Source organism: Branchiostoma floridae, chromosome 11 (assembly GCF_000003815.2).
Source record: "Branchiostoma floridae strain S238N-H82 chromosome 11, Bfl_VNyyK, whole genome shotgun sequence".
In the NCBI taxonomy this organism is placed as follows: domain Eukaryota; kingdom Metazoa; phylum Chordata; class Leptocardii; order Amphioxiformes; family Branchiostomatidae; genus Branchiostoma; species Branchiostoma floridae.
The window spans coordinates 18,690,387-18,707,245 of NC_049989.1; the positions used below are offsets into that span (position 1 = coordinate 18,690,387).

Here is a 16,859-nt window from a genome sequence, read left to right on the forward strand (position 1 = left end):
TGAGGGAGAGAGGTCAGGAAAGGAGGGAGGGAGGGAGGAACTCTGTGAATGAGTGAGTGTGGGTGAGTGAGGGAGGAATTGAGTGTGAGTGAGTGACACAGTGAATCATTGAGTGAGTGAGTGAGTGAGTGAGTGAGTGAGTGAGTGAGTGAGTGAGTGAGAGTGAGTGACTGAGTGCACTAATATAAATCCATCTAGAGTATGTCAACTGTAGAATCAAGTTTGTGTGGATTTGTAAGTTAAACTGTCTTCCTATCAGAGTTGGGTAGCCCAGATAATGTTAAAAAGGACTACAATGACATGCAAAATGAAGAGACACAACTATTTTGTCCGTAGGAAAACTCGTCCCTGAAACAGAAGATGGCCGACCTGCAGACCTCCAGTCATCAGGAGTTGGGCAAGCAGAAGGCCAAAGTGCTGAAGCTGGGCACGGAGCTGAACACTGCACATCAGGAACTACAGGCTCGGCAGTCATCGTACGAGAACACTGTCAGCCTACTGTCCAGGTATGGTGTATTACTGTCATTTGTGTGTTAGTGTTAGAGTAAGGCCAAAGTGCTGAAGCTGGGCACGGAGCTGAACACTGCACATCAGGAACTACAGGCTCGGCAGTCATCATACGAGAACACTGTCAGCCTACTGTCCAGGTATGGTGTATTACTGTCATTTGTGTGTTAGTGTTAGAGTAAGGCCAAAGTGCTGAAGCTGGGCATGGAGCTGAACACTGCACATCAGGAACTACAGGCTAGGCAGTCATCGTATGAGAACACTGTCAGCCTACTGTCCAGGTATGGTGTATTACTGTCATTTGTGTGTTAGTGTTAGAGTAAGGCCAAAGTGCTGAAGCTGGGCACGGAGCTGAACACTGCACATCAGGAACTACAGGCTCGGCAGTCATCATACGAGAACACTGTCAGCCTACTGTCCAGGTATGGTGTATTACTGTCATTTGTGTGTTAGTGTTAGAGTAAGGCCAAAGTGCTGAAGCTGGGCATGGAGCTGAACACTGCACATCAGGAACTACAGGCTAGGCAGTCATCGTATGAGAACACTGTCAGCCTACTGTCAAGGTATGGTCTATTACTATCATTTGTCTGTTAATGTTAGTGTTAGTGTTGGTGTCAGGAGTAAGGCAAAAGTGCTGAAGCTGGGCACGGAGCTGAACACTGCACATCAGGAACTACAGGCTCGGCAGTCATCATACGAGAACACTATCAGCCTACTGTCCAGGTATGGTGTATTACTGCCATTTGTGTGTTAGTGTTAGAGTAAGGCCAAAGTGCTGAAGCTGGGCACAGACCTGAACATCATGAACTACAGGCTCGGCAGTCGTCATACGAGAACACTGTCAGCCTACTGTCCAGGTATGGTCTATTACTGTCATTTGTGTGTTAGTATTAGAGTAAGGCCAAGGTGCTGAAGCTGGGCACTGACCTGAACACTGCACATCATGAACTACAGGCTAGGCAGTCATCGTACGAGAACACTGTCAGTCTACTGTCCAGGTATGGTGTATTACTGTCCAGGTACGATGAGATACTGTCATTTGTGTGTTAGTGTTAGAGTAAGGCCAAAGTGCTGAAGCTGGGCACGGAGCTGAACACTGCACATCATGAACTACAGGCCTGGCAGTCATCATACGAAAACACTGTCAGTCTACTGTCCAGGTATGGTGTATAACTGTCATTTGTGAGTGTGTGAGTGTTAGAGCAAGGCCAAGGTGAAGAGCTGAACACCACTCATGTTGTGCCTTGCAATCTATTCAAATTTAAGTCAGAGTAACAGGTAGAAGAACATGACAAAATGTTAAAAGTTTTTAAGATTAGCAATAACAGTAATACTGCAAGTATTTGTTTCTTTTTTTCTCAGAAAAAATAACTGTCAAGTGTCAAGGTATTTGTTAAACAGCTTTGTTTTGTTTTTTTTCACAGTAAGCTGCAGTATTTGTGTATGTCGTGACTTGCAGTCGATTAAAAGTTGATTACAGATTCAAAAATCTCCTGTAAATTTATCAGAAAAGTAGCTGACAATGTGTTTGTTTAAAACAGTTCTTTGTGTTGTTATTTGTTCACAGTAAGCTGCAGGATGCTGTTCATGAGAAGGAGCAGGTGGAACAGCAGCTGCGGCTGCTGCAGGGACAGTTTGAGCAGGAGACCGTGGAACAGCAGGGACAGCTGACCTCCCAGCTGCAGCAGGTGCACCACGAGCTGGACCTGGTCAGGCAGAGGAAGGATGGCATCGAGAAACAGATGCTGCAACTACAGGTGAGAAGCTTGATCATTCCTAGTAATGTTTCTGAAGGTTAGACATTGGGCAGGTTAACAATCTTTAAAGATAGTTCAATCCCTGCAACTGATCTGATCAGTAACTCATCCCTGCAACTCATCTGATGCAACTGGATAAAGATTGGAGGATGTACTTCCAGAAAACTCCAATTTCTATCCGGTTGTATGAAGGTAAGACATGCAAAATGAGCTGGACCTCGTCAGGCAGAGGAAGGATGGCATCGAGAAACAGATACTGCAGCTACATGTACAGGTGAGAAGCTCGATCATTCCTACATCCAGATAAACATAATTAGGTAAAGGTTAAACATGCACCACCAGCTGGACCTAGTCAGACAGAGGAAGGATGGCATCGAGAAACAGATACTGCAGCTACATGTACAGGTGAGAAGCTCGATCATTCCTACATCCAGATAAACATAATTAGGTAAAGGTTAAACATGCACCACCAGCTGGACCTCGTCAGGCAGAGGAAGGATGGCATCGAGAAACAGATGTGAAACTTCAGGTCAGAAGTTTAGATGGAATGTTAAATGGAGGTCCCATGTTTGAGGAGAGCCATACATGTATCTCAAGCATGTTTAAAAACCCACCACACCTTTCGAAAAGAGTATGGGCATGCCCCGGTGTGCGATGGTGCAAACCATTCTGCCTGGAGTTGGTAATTTACTACAAATCACATAGATGGAGGCCTGGCTAACCTCTGTTTTGTATCAGACATACAGTGATTCACAACATTTTCCGAACAGGAGACCTGGCACATCCCCGTCTTGTATTCAGCCATTTAAAAGGCATGTCACACCACAAGGGGCAGTATAACACCACCATTTGTGTAAGCCATCTCACCTGATTAGGTTTTTATGTTTCAATGCCTCTGGCTCACTGATCAAAATCAAAATTCTCCCCTCTGCAGGCGAGCACCCACAGCGAAATCGAGACGTACCGGCAGCGTATCGTGGTGTTGGAGCGGGACCTGCAGACGGCGCGGGAACAAACGTCGGAGCTGCGGAGAACGGAGGAACAGAACCAGGAACTCCTGCTGCAGCTGGAGAGGGAACGCGGCAGGCTGGCAGGTACGCTCATGCTTTATTGTACTGTAAATGCAGAAATGTTCGCTTGGATTAATGTTCACGGTTTTTGCGGTGACCACTTCACCGCGAATTTAAAACCACCTTGAACATTTTTCTGTTATGGTATTAGACTACAGTCTATGGTGTTACCGCAAAATTAAAATCACGGCGAAAAGTCGTTTTCCACGCTACCGCGAAATTAAATCCCCACAAACTTAAATGCATTTACAGTTACTGTATCTTGTATCTGCCTGTATATGGTCGTATTCAGTTTGAAACGGAAAAAAAAACTGCTTGGATCTGACTGTCTCCAAACACATTTTGTTCAGGGTTGCTTGGTTGTTTCACATAATTATGCAGTAATTTACTATCATTTAGTAGTTGCCATGTAAAAAAAATCAACTCTGGCCTTTACAAAACATACACAAATTGGGCAGTATACTGTAATAATGATTCTCTGCCCATTACCACGCTCTTAAAACCACCGCAAACACTCCACTTTCCTACTAACGCGAAATTAAATCCCTGCAAACTTATATAAAATTAAATGCATCTGCTTGTCCCTCTCCCCAGGAGTAACCCAGAGCCACAGCAGTCTGAAGCAGCATGCCTCGCACCTGGAGGCCGTCTTGGCGCGGCGGGAGACGTCTCTCAAGGAGCTGAGCGCTCAGGCCAGGCAGGCTCTGGAGGTGAAGGAGGCTGAGGACAGGCGGGCCGGGGAGAGGGTCGCGGAGCTCGAGGCTGCCCTTAAACAGGAGAGGGCAACCAGCAAGGACCTTAGGAAACAGGTAAAGTCTTTGGAAATACATGTCGATGTCATAGTAAGTAGGAGGCTTTCTGGAAGTTTTAAAGCGTTAAGGCAGGAGAGGGCAACAGGTAAGGTCTTTGGAAGTACACGTGAATGTCTTAGTAGGAGGCAGAGGACAGATGCAACAGCAAGGTTTGGGAACTGGAGGCTGCACTTAAATAGGAGAGGGCAACCAGCAAGGACCTTAGGAAACAGGTGTAAGATGTTACAGAAAGTGCTATTGCGGTATATGCAAATGTATACAGTATTTTCCCAAAGTTTTGACAACTGCAGCCAATAACGGTGTTTAACACATCTTCTAGTTCCTGCTGTCCATCCAACAGGGTGGTCCATGGCAAGGGATCCCTCTCTTTCCTACACTACAGTACTGTAATTTCTTCTTTCTCTGCAGTTCTGGAGAGTTTTAGTGACTGTCTTTTTCTCAATTGTGTCTGTTATATCTCTGCAGGTTGCAGCTAAACACTCTGAGATGAAGCGAGTGGAGGTGAAGCTGAAGACCCTGTATCAGGAAAAGGAGGAGCTGGTCCAGACCTTCCGAGGGAAGGATGGAGAGATAGAGAGACTACAGCAAGAGCTGGGACAGGCCAGACAGGCCGGGGAACAACAGGCAGAAGGTAACATTTTAGGACGAATTAAGATTTGTGATTTTGGCTGTGAACATTCCCGTGTGGGACATGCTTTCATCTAAAAGCTGGCCTGGTCATTGCTGTACTGAAACACAACTTTCATTTTGTTATACATCATGTATAACTCTGGTGAGAATTGTATTTCAGAAACAAAAGTCAAAGGAACACTAGTTGTCCTTAACTGTACTAGAGTGATGTTACAGGCAAAGATTTAACTGGTATGTGTTCCTTGGTAGATGCCCGACAGCTGCGCACACGACTGCTGGAGTCCAGGCGACACGTGGAGCGCCTGCAAAGGCAGCTGAATGACAAAGATGACAAGGAACCCGTCATCACGGACCAGATCAAGGTACAGCTTGTCTCTTCCCCCAAGGAAGTGAAGTATTCTTTTAGGTTGTGCCTCTGTGTTTGTGTGAGTGTGTTTAAATTTGCAATTCTCAATATACACAATGCAGCATCAATGAACTTCAAGGTTAGATTGACAAGATAAGTTTTACAAACTTTACAAAAACTTTGTAAAGCAGCTTGAGTAACATTTGTACTGTGTACCGGTAACCATGGCAGGGATGTAAGAGTGAAGTTTTATATATATCACCTGTTTGTCACACCTTTTTGTGTCACTTGTCTGTCACACCTGTATATCTCTTTTTTTAACCTGTTTGTCACACCATTTTTTACCTGTATATCTCACCTTTATATATCATCTGTTTGTCATGCCTGTATATCTCACCTGTATATCTCACCTGTTTGTCTCACCTGTTTGTCTCACCTGTTTGTCTCACCTGTAGAACCTGCAGTGGCAGGTAGATCAGCGTGAGAAGGAGGCCTCAGCGCTGAAGGAGAAGCTCCAGCTGAGAGAGAAGCGCCACGCCCTGGAGATGGACAACATGAGGGCAGCGTGCCAGGTCAGGAAACTATGCTTTTACTAGATTAGCCTCTAGCCACTGAAGAAGCTGTACATAGCGAAACCAGTTTGGCCAGCAGGCTGAATAAAAGTTCAAAACTTGAACTACGCGGCTCCAGATGTCTTTCTGAGGGAGGACTGCAGTGTGCAAGATGTCAGTAGCTTGAGGAATGAATCTACTCTACTATATAATGCTTTTGCTAGATTGATACTTTGTGATACTTTAGATGTTGTTATCAGCATGCCAATGACATCACAATTTTGTGAGTTTTTCTCCTCTGTCTTAGACCAAACTCTTGTAAAGCAGAATGATTGTTGTGTATATTGTACGTAGGTTTGATCTTGAAAGTTGTAAGGATTAAGGATTTATAAACTGAAGGATGTTCACTTGTAATTTATATTATAAAAGTCATTGATCTTTTTTCATGGCCATCAATTAATATAGCATGTTTCTGCATGACCATTTCTCCCTATAACATCTATTATCATAATACCGGTACGTTTACGACGATTTCTCTAGCCATACTGATTTGACAAATTGTCAACGCATCATTTTCTCCAGTTACATGTTGCTGTTATAGGTTACCCTTGCCACTTCTTCTGTCTAACTTTTCTACCACTCTTGTCCTGCTAAAAGCGTAATATTGTAATTGGAACACGCCGCGGAATTACACGGCGAACGGGCGCGTGGTTGGGAGGGGGTACAAAATACCGGTAGGAAGAAACACGGCACAATTAACTGCCGCTATGTACATTTATACATCCTCTGATGTTCCTTCCTTTTCTGTCAGTAAATGCATAAAACATAAACCTGCATGAGCATACAAAATGTCATGAGAAAACGGACGTATACTGTCAAGAATTTTCATTTAACTTCTGTCCGTCACAACCGCTATGACGTAACACTTCACTGCTAGCGTAGATATAAAAATGGCGGGAAAATGGCTGCGTACGTTCAATTTTGCCCATTCAGTCGTAGATCCGGGCTATTATGCAACGGTTCTTCACACTTTTACATGAGTTGTAGGTCACCAACAGAAATTCAAGATTGTTGTTGAATCATGTTCGTCTTGTGCCGTGAGCATGTGTAATTATGATCTATATAAATTTGGCAATGAATGTGACAGTGTGTTCGTCCCACGACGAGCTGCCTACCCCGAAATTTAAAAAAAGTATACTGAAAACTTTTGGCCTTGTTGTCTTCGAATGCATTGTTATCGATGCTTTGTAAATGATGTATTGGACACCTAGATGTCTGAAGTGTGCACAGCTCAGAAATAACTATTGTTGCATGTGTAGATCTCTTTAAGTTCGAGTATTTTTAATCTACCGGTATAAGTCTTACTACCGGTATTATGCCAATGCATGTTATACGCTACACCAAGTCTGATCTATTACATTGTAAAACATACATAAATCATATGTAAAGCGTACTTCTTGAAAAAACTATCCATACTCATGAATAGATATGCTAAAGTATGCTTTATGATTGGACATTGTGAAATGAAAGTATCATTCTTCCCTTCAAAATATACCTGTGAAGACTTAAGGACTTTGAAATACAGATCTGACCTCCAATGTCACCTTGAACCCCAGGTGTCTCAGAAGGACCTGGACTCCTTAAGACTTGAGCTGTCGTCTGCCAGAAAGGAGAAGTTCATCATGCAGGCTAAGATGTCTGAGATGCGGGCAGCGCTCAAGTCTTCCCTCAAGCAAAACCAGGTAAAGATTGTACTTTCATTGTTTGTTTTTGCTGACTTCTTTTCATTTCTTCTTCATCTTCTGTCAGGAACCAGTCAGAGCTTAAAACTGCATTTAACATTTAGCATTTACCTGAAAGCAGTATAAATCTGAACAATTACCAATTTGTGATAGTAAAACCTGTTTGGAATTTTTTACTCGCACACAATACTATTGCACACAAATAGGGCGAGCTTGAAGGTTTAATTATTGTGTGCAAGTAGCTTGACAAAATGCTACAGGGAAAGCTTCTGTATTGTTGGAAAATTGTTGCCTTTCTAGTTTGTTTGGTTGGTTTGTTTGGTATCTGCTTGAAACTGTAACTGCTTGAAACTGCTGTTTGTTGATTAGTTTGTCTTAAGTGTGTCCATATTTTTTTTGTATACTGAGAGTCAGCATGTAAGGCAGAAATGGTGGTTTAGGGTACTTGCAGAATTGGAAGTCTGGTTTCAGGCCTGGATCCCATTTTGCTAGCCCACGTCCACAATTCTTAGGGAAGGGTGGCATGAAGTAAATGTTCAACGCAAATGGCCATCTATTAGCAAAGATTGATGACAACCCCTGATTGTAGTATTCTTAATTATATAATCCAGTTGTGGAGATTAATATGGTTTTGAATATTGTTTAAATGGATGAAGTGTTGTAGAGGACGGAATGGGCAAATTTTTTTTTTCGTCCTCAGCTGCAAAACTCCATCAAAGGATGGAAATACAGGTGCTGGCTACAACCCTTCCTTGATGTTCAACCTTGAAGTTCATAAAAGTATTACTGTAAATGCATTTAAGTTGGCGGGGATTTAATTTCACGGTAGCGGGAAAAGGGACTTTTCGCGGTGGATTTAATTTCGCGGTAACACCATAGACTGCAGTCTAATACCGATGATAGAAAAATGTTTGCGGTGGTTTTAAGTTCGCGGTGAAGTGGTCACCGCGAAAACTGCGAACATTAATCCACTGTGAATATGTCTGCATTTACAGTAACCCAAAACTCCTTTCCCCAGACAATCAAAGCTCGTCTTGCCAAGAGAAGCGAGACTGAGAAGCCTTCTGTGGAAGACCAGGCGTCGGTGAAGGCGCTGTCAGCGCTGGAGGCCATCATGGCGGGCGTCAGTCTGGACGTCAAAGTGGACGAGACTCTCCTGAACCCTCCATCCTTCACTCAGGACAGCAAGTAGGTCGAACGGAACTTTTTACTTGTGTCATTGATCGGACAAAGAACAAGGAATAGGCATGCCTTCAATTACCAGAGTTACCAACCTAAGTAATGCTGACTTTCACTTTTTTTGCTAGCCACACTGGACTTACCGTAAATGGTCACATTTATAGTTTAAAAATTTGTACTTTCCCAGAACTATTGTAGAGTGGAATTTGTTTATCACCAAGCACAGTAGGGGCATCTTCTGTGTATAGTTTTAAAGAGTATATGCAAATAGACAGGCCATTCAGTGTAACTAGTTGCTGCTGCACCGCGTGCCTGTGAGGGTGTTGTGTCATGCCAAAGGGAGGCTATATAGATACAGAATAGTTGAGTGTCATCTGTTCAATGGATTTGCATGCCTGGCTAATTTTTTTACCCAGCCAAGGAGTACTAGTAATTGTCTACTCTTTGCAAACTTTTGGGTTTATGCATGTAACTTTGATGTGTATTCTGTTTTGCTTTACGATATAGTATTTAGTATTTGAAATTTATTTTTATGATTTTGCAATGTCTGTGTGTTTCAGGTACACACAAATGTACTTTTAGATTCATTGTATTTTCACTGATGCACACATACCATAATGTTTTCCCAAGGCCCCTTAGCATCCTTCAGTCCTGCCTGACGACCCTGCGTGGGGAGATGAGTGCCTTACAGAAACAGATGGACGAACACACGGCCACTGTCATCAACTCTACTCAGGCATGGAGGTATGTTCATTCTCACCCTTTTAGTGCCTAGTGGCCAGGCTTTCAGCTAGGATTTTATCATGGGGGGTCGAAATTTCTTGGCGAGTCAAGGTAAGTATTGTAGGGGGTCCAGGGGCATCCACCTTCCATGGTGCAGAGTTTTCAAGAATTTTGAGATGCCCTACCCTGGATTGAACCGGAGTTTCTCAGTTACCAGCTAGTTATATAGAGCCGGGAACTCCTGTGCTACTACATTTATACTATTTTATAGCTACAGGACATCCGTTGGTATGGAGGTACACAAAAAATCAAATTTTCACCGATTGTACACATCAAGAATTTTTATTTTCATACAGTCAAACCTGAACCAGTGAGAGCCTCTACACAAGGACTGACTAGAATAATTTTTGTCACATTCTTTAAAGGACAAAATAATGAAGATGGAGCTCCTGAGGAAGAAGATGAAAAAGAGAAAAAGTAAAGTAATATGAATGTACACATATTATACACTAACAAATAGCAATCTAACAAGGTATCATTACAGAGAGGGCATTAAAGGTTCAAGAGCTAAAACATGCACTCAAACCTGGTCGGACAACCACCTGGCACAGGCAACCACCTTCATCCACATTAAAACAGTCCCATCTATTTTTCCCATTATTCTTATCTATAGTTACTGCAGTTAACCCCACCCGGTTCTCAGCAACCATTATACCTTTGTCTTGTCTTAAGTGGTTGCTGAATCTAGGTTTGACTGTACAATGTATATCAGGCTTTTAGCCAGGCATGCGTCACCTGGCGACTTACCAAGAAATTTGGTCCCCTATGATACAATCCGAGCTAAAAGCCTGCTGTATATCATTATGTGGTGGTATAAAGGGCAAGGTAAGAGCAAAGAACAAGGCTTGAATGTAAAACATTAACTTTAAGTTTTCCATTTTTACCATAGGCACGTCGAGACCCAAGTCCAAGGTTTGAAGATGGCCGTTTCTCCGCCGACAACCCCGCCCAAGTCTCCAGATATTTCCCCACCTCAAGTACCGTTTCAAGGAACAGCACAAGGAGCGAAACAAGGACCACCGTTGTCCCCACCGGCCCTCAATGGTGTACAAACAATGTGACACAGTGATTTAGACATGTAAATAGTTTCATCATGGTGGTAAACCACTGGATAAGAAAGTTGTGTGTATACAACCAATTGTTAATATTCAGCAGGCTTTTAGCTCCCATTTAGTTATAGGGAGTCCATATTTCTTACTGACTGAGATTCACTAGGTGGTAAGTGCTACAGACAAGTTGAGGGGGGGGGCTGTCAAAGGCATCAACCTTCCATGCATGGTTTAGGCTTTTAGAGAATTTTAAGTTAAAATGGTGCATTCTGAGGTATCCTGAGGGGCAAATTACTGTCAAGGAGGTCACAGTTGCAGACAATCAGAATTTCATGCTTGTCCGAGGATCTGTTCCCCAGTCGGCAGTGTAATGGCCTCTTCAGTGCATCTACAATGTAGTTGTCTAGGACATCCAATTATTTTTAGAACAGTGTGTCCAATTTTTTTCCCCCCGTAAATCAGGTTCGTAGGGCCTGATGTTACCATCATGAAGATAAAGAACCGCCCATAGCGATAACTGTATTTCTTCTCCCTAAGTCAGAAACATCAAGCTTAGGCAAGCTTGACTTCATTGACTCAATTGATGCCTTGGTGCATGCCTGGCCAAAAGCCAATGTTTCTGTGACCAACTGCCCTGTTTCTCAGGGCAATACATCCGCTATTCATTTATAGTGGCGAATATGTTAAACTGTATTTAAGGCCACAACTTGAACTTGTCATTTTGTTTGGCCTCACAACCCCAGCCCCCTCCCCCCCATGAACTAACATGATGTATATAGCAATTATTGGTGACTTGGAGGATGAATTATAATAAAAATATGTAAATAACTCACTGAGTGTTTGAAAATTTAGCGAGTTGATAATGTTGATATTAAACCCTTTGGGTGCAAGTCTTCACGGTTTCATTGGCTAAATAGGAAGTTGCAGTTCCAGCAAGCTGAAATTTACCAAATTAAACAAAACATGATCATAGAAATGCATTAACCAGCTTCAATCCTGTCGTTAAACCAATCACAAACTAATTTGTGACTGTTTTAGAATGATCAGATTTTGTGCAAGATTGAACGACAATCAAAGTTTTTCTTTTCTTTTTGAGATGAAGAATATATAGTAATGGTTTAAATCAGGACTTTCAGTTGTAGATAATTTTAATGGTTTCCAGGGTTTAACCCTCTGCTCCTAAAGATAGCCATATTGTACAAAATGGGTATTGGATACAAGGGTTAAGGTAGTGGGCGCAACAGGGTTAAGGTAGTGTGCAGATGGCTATATTATATTGAATTGCATTTTTTTTGCCACATTTCACCATATTTGCATATAGCAAATTAAAAAAGCAACAATTTAAGTACTTTGTTGCAATTGGAAGAGATTGAACAAGTTCCTGTAGATTTATATTTTAGAGTAGCTAATTTTAGAGAGATTTGGCGGCATTTTCTTGGGGTAGCTATGACGTTCAACGTAAGACATTGTACATAAAGAATTTTAAGCTGTCTCTCAACGTAAAGACAAGCTTTTGCATTTTACCAATCCTTGCCATCTTATCTGTTGCTGTTAGGTCACTTCTTATTCTAAAACCAAAGGTTTTTTTGAAACAGTTATGTGCAATGTTTCATTATTAGGCAATGTATGATAATAGCAAATTATATGTTCTGTATCTTTATTTCATATGAAGTATTAATATAATGATACTACATGTATTTACTGTACAGTAGTTGCATATATATAGTTGATACAAGTTAGTCCATAAGCTGTGTCTAAGATGCTTCTAGCACCTGGTGCCTTTGTAGAAGTACACCTATCTGAAGATGTGGAACTGTTTTGTTTTTTGTCTTCAGTTGAACAGGTATAAGCCACATAATAGCCAGGTAGTTCACCTTTATCGGTGGGGTATCCTATATCCGTTGATTTTTCCAATTGCAATGTTTTCAAAATACTGCAGATTAAAACCAATGGCCGTCTGTTCGCTATCCCTAAATATTTTGTTTTGAAAAACAAAAAAAATGGATATAGGTTACCCTATGGATAAAGGTGAACTAGCGCAACATGTATTTTAGCACCAGAACACACTCCTGGGTGCTTTGTAGAGCTAGATGAAAATGAGGAATGTGGATGGATAGTTTAAGGTTTACTCCCATAATTTTGCCTAGTACCTTATGGCTGCTACATTAAAAACTTAGAAAGAGACACAGGTGTTGAATGCATACTTGAGAATACATTGAAGGCCCCTTTATTTAGAGTAAGTGACAGAATTACAAAAATGGTGTGACAGTTAGCCTCATGCAAGTTCAAGGAAAAGGATATTCTTACAGTTGAACATTAGATTTGATTACCTATGCATGTATATTGCTTGCATGTACTACCCACTAAAGAACACAGATGTTTTTCTTGTAGTGTTTACATCGAGTATACAATGTAAATCCCGTTTTTGAGCAACATCTTGCATGTTCAAGTTCTGAATTGAAGGAGTTCAGCATGTTTTTGAGGAACAACATTTTTGACACCAACTATGTAACATTTGATCTTGTGCAATAAAGAAACTTTACAAGCTATATAATTAGATAAGCCCAAAATGTATGTTTCTTGTGTTTTATTTATTTACCACGCTGCTGCAGCTACATAAAGAAACAGCCAAGAAAACATGTTAAGACTCTGTGTAAGCACAAACAAACTAGTTTTATTTCTTTGCATGAGATCACACAAATTTTCTAAAGATTAGAACAAAGAATTTTATGTAAATCTATTTCCGCTCTGAACTTCTATTCATTGGCTATAACCAGACATTAACGTTGAAATCTGAATGCAGTGTTTTAATAGTTTGTACTACAATGAATGTGGTCAGATGATGATCTTCCGACAAAACGTTTGGCTAAACACCTGCTCTCAACATTGAATCTTACTATATATACATGTAGATCTTTTTCTAAACTACAGCAAGCTCCTTGACTGCAGTAATATATGTAATTTTCCTGCATTTTTGAGAAACAGTGAAATAGTATGAACTTGTAGATCACATATAATATGATTACACAGAACCAACGGAATTGTTTTTGAAAAACTTTATCATTACATTCACGTTCGTATATATGTAGATAGGTGTACAGTTGATAAATGATGGTACTAAGCAATACATCTTTAGTGTCCCTTTAAGTTATAATGCATAATTAAAAAGCATATGCATAAGATTACAAAAAAGAGTTAATGTAAGACGTTCTTTCATTCTTGCAACAGAAAGATTCTGCTCTTCCCTCACAGTCTTCTGTGCCTGTACTCAGACTTCACACCAAACTATGTAGACATTTTTTAAACCAAAGGCTGTCCCGGTATAGGCTGGGTTAATCTTACCTTGCCACTTCAAAATTTGACAATTTGTGGAGACGGTCGGGGTGAGGGCTTGCATGTTTTGCGTTTGTGAGTGGGTGGATGCCCGAGAAGACTTCTCTGGTCCCATCCGGGCACATACATGAATATTTAAACTCTGAACTAACCAGATTTGACCCTTCATTCATTTACCTTCCATGGGTTACATGCCAGGAGCAAGGCCATTCACTACTGGTCCCAGCCCCGCCTTAATTTGGAGACTTGGTGCATTCTGTTTTATTGCTCTGGGTGCCAGACCAAGGCCGATTTAGACTTACTAGACTTAGTCTGAGCCTCATATCACTGTGCAATATGCAATGTGCAACATCGTTAGCACCCATGTGCAATATCGTCCGTTTGCCTATATGTATACATGTCTCTCAGTTAGTTGTTATTATTTTGTTGATATGTACGTCGTTAAGAGATTTTAACTAATTGATACACGAAATGGTTTTAAAAATATATTCCACCAATCTCTTGACTTTAATTACCAATGTATTAGCATTATTAACTTGTTAGAATTTCCTTGTAAAATCGACGCAAGTCAGTCTGATTGACTGCCAACTTGATTAGATAAAGTTTGATTTGATTTCTTCGATGGCCCAAGACAGTGTACCCGCCAATCTAAATTAATGCTTAGGGAGTTAGACTAGGGAGGCTTGGGCAGACCTAGTGAGGCAAAGCTTCCTCGGGCTCAAGTACCCGAAGTTCTAATTTAGATCGGTGGGTATACCGTCTTGGAAAGGTGAATTAACTGCCTGCCAACCCAGTACAGTCTTGTAACAGGGGTAGTTTACATCATAACAATTTGTACAGGCCTATTTTTGCCATGTGTTTTAGGGGTATTTGTAGTTCATCCAGAGGCTGAATCTACTCAGTCCCTACTTGATTAAGAGACTTGGTGTAGTATGTTTTTAGATTATTACTCTGGGTGACAAACCAACGTAGGGGCCAGCGGCCGATTTCTTCGGTGGCCCAGGGCAGTATACCCGCCGATCTAAATTAATGCGTCGGGAGTAGGGCTGGGTACCGGTACAGAAAATTCAGGTCCAGGTCCGGTTCAGGTCCAGATGATCAGGTCCAGGTCCGGACCTGAACCTGGACCTGATTCAGTATGACTCATACCAATGGTCCATTTCACTACAAAGAAATCTGTTTGGTGGAGTATTAGACTCACACTGGCGTTTTAAAATCCTACAACGCTAACTGCACCTGTACAATTGGCTGTAAAACTTGGTAGAAATTAATGTAAACTCTACTCTACTTCACTCTTGTTATTTTCTTCCACCTGCAAGCGCCAAAAGGTGTAAATGTCTGATAAAATAATATGTTAATTTTCTAATCGGTCCAACATCCGGTCCACCTAATTTTTTCAGGTCCGGTTTTTCTGGACCGGTCCAATAAGAAAAACCGGTTTTGTACCGGTACGCTGTACCGATACCCAGCCCTAGTCGGGAGTAAAGACCAGGGAGTTTTGGGCAGGTCAAGTGAGGTGAGGCAAAACGTCCTCGGGCTAAAGTAACCGAAGTTCTAATTTAGATCAGCTGGCATACTGTCTTGAGAAGCATCACCTGGCTTTTCATACGTACTAGGTATCTACTGCATTTTCATACAAGCTAGGCATCTGTTGGATTTTCATGCTAGGTAATTGCTGCCTTTGTATTCACATTATGCTGCTTTTTCAGTCATGCTAGGCGTCTGCTGGCTTTTCATTCATGCTAGGCTTCTGCTGGATTTTCATTCATGCTAGGAATATACTGGCTTTTTATTCACACTATGCTGCTTTTTCATTCATGCTAGGAATCTGCTGGCTTTTCATTCAAGCTAGGCATCTACTGGACTTCCATTCATGCTAGGCATATGTTGGCTTTTAATTCATGCTAGGAATCTGCTGCATTTTAATTCATGCTACTAGGTATCAGTTGGCTTTTCATTCAAGCTAGGCATCTGTTGGCTTTTAATTCTTGCTAGGTAACTGCTTGCTTTTCATCCATGCTAGGCATCTACTGGCTTTTCATTCATGCTAGGCATTTAATGGCTTTTCATTTATGCTAGGTATCTGCTGCCTTTTCATTCACACTAGGTATCTGTTGCTTTTTCATTCACACTAGGTATATACTGGCTTTTAATCCATGCTAGGCAACTGCTGGTTTGTCATTTATGCTAGGCATCTGCTTGCTTTTCATTCATGCTATGCATATGCTACCTTTTCATTCATGCTATTGCTAGGCATATGCTGCCTTTTCATTCATGCTATTGCTAGGCATATGCTGCCTTTTCATTCATGCTATTGCTAGGCATATGCTGCATTTTCATTCATGATAGGTATATGCTGCCTTTTCATTTATGCTAGTCATATGCTAGGCTTTTACAAAAAAGTCTATTGGCATTTCATCATATGTTAGCTTCTCTTGTATGTCACCTGCTGGCCTCTTGTAAATGCTATCTGCTGGCTTTTGATACAAGAGTTGCTGTCTGCTAGCTGCTCATATAAGCCAGTCACATTCTAGCCCTTCATAAAGGACAAATGTCGCATAAATATAAAGTGTAAAACGTTGATGTGGAACATACACGAGTTATCTTGTATTTGGCTAAGCGGTCATAGAAATGAACTAAACCAAATGTATCCAAAGGCTTAAGGTTTCTGAATTTTTAATGAAGTTCAGATGAGCCTTTATTGAGGACTTGAGTCATTGCCAGAGATTAGTAGCGGCGTGGGGTGCCAGGGGCATCCTTGACATAATTACCGGTCTTTTTAGACTTTTGAAAAGTCTTGTAGATTACCCTGGGCATCTGCTGGCCTCTCATATACACCATCTGCTGTTCTTTTACACATGTCATCTGCCGGCTTCTCAGACAAGGCATCTGCTGGTCTCTCATACAAGCAATCTGTTGCCATCTCATACAAGCCCTCTGTTGGATTATCATTCATACCATCTGCTGGCTTCATATTCATGCCATCTGCTGGTCTTTTACACATGTCATCTGCCGTCTTCTCTAACAGGCCATCTGCTGGTCTCTCATTCATGCCATCTGTCGGTCTCTCATACAAGCAATCTTCTGGCTTCTCGTACTG

The 16,859-nt window shown here is 41.5% G+C and overlaps 1 protein-coding gene across 1 annotated transcript in view; it reads left to right on the forward strand.

The window, feature by feature from the left end:
- LOC118425317 (golgin subfamily A member 3-like) overlaps positions 1-12,981 on the forward strand; it is a 30,336-nt gene extending 17,355 nt beyond the window's left edge. Inside the window, exons 9-19 of the mRNA XM_035834124.1 lie at positions 337-506; positions 2,075-2,264; positions 3,199-3,358; positions 3,929-4,143; positions 4,612-4,777; positions 5,026-5,138; positions 5,578-5,694; positions 7,290-7,415; positions 8,434-8,603; positions 9,225-9,338; positions 10,267-12,981. Coding sequence (XP_035690017.1) covers positions 337-506; positions 2,075-2,264; positions 3,199-3,358; positions 3,929-4,143; positions 4,612-4,777; positions 5,026-5,138; positions 5,578-5,694; positions 7,290-7,415; positions 8,434-8,603; positions 9,225-9,338; positions 10,267-10,438 — 1,713 coding nt within the window. The 3' untranslated portion in view covers positions 10,439-12,981. The remainder of the gene's footprint in view (positions 1-336; positions 507-2,074; positions 2,265-3,198; positions 3,359-3,928; positions 4,144-4,611; positions 4,778-5,025; positions 5,139-5,577; positions 5,695-7,289; positions 7,416-8,433; positions 8,604-9,224; positions 9,339-10,266) is intronic.
- The last annotated feature ends 3,878 nt before the right edge of the window (positions 12,982-16,859 follow it).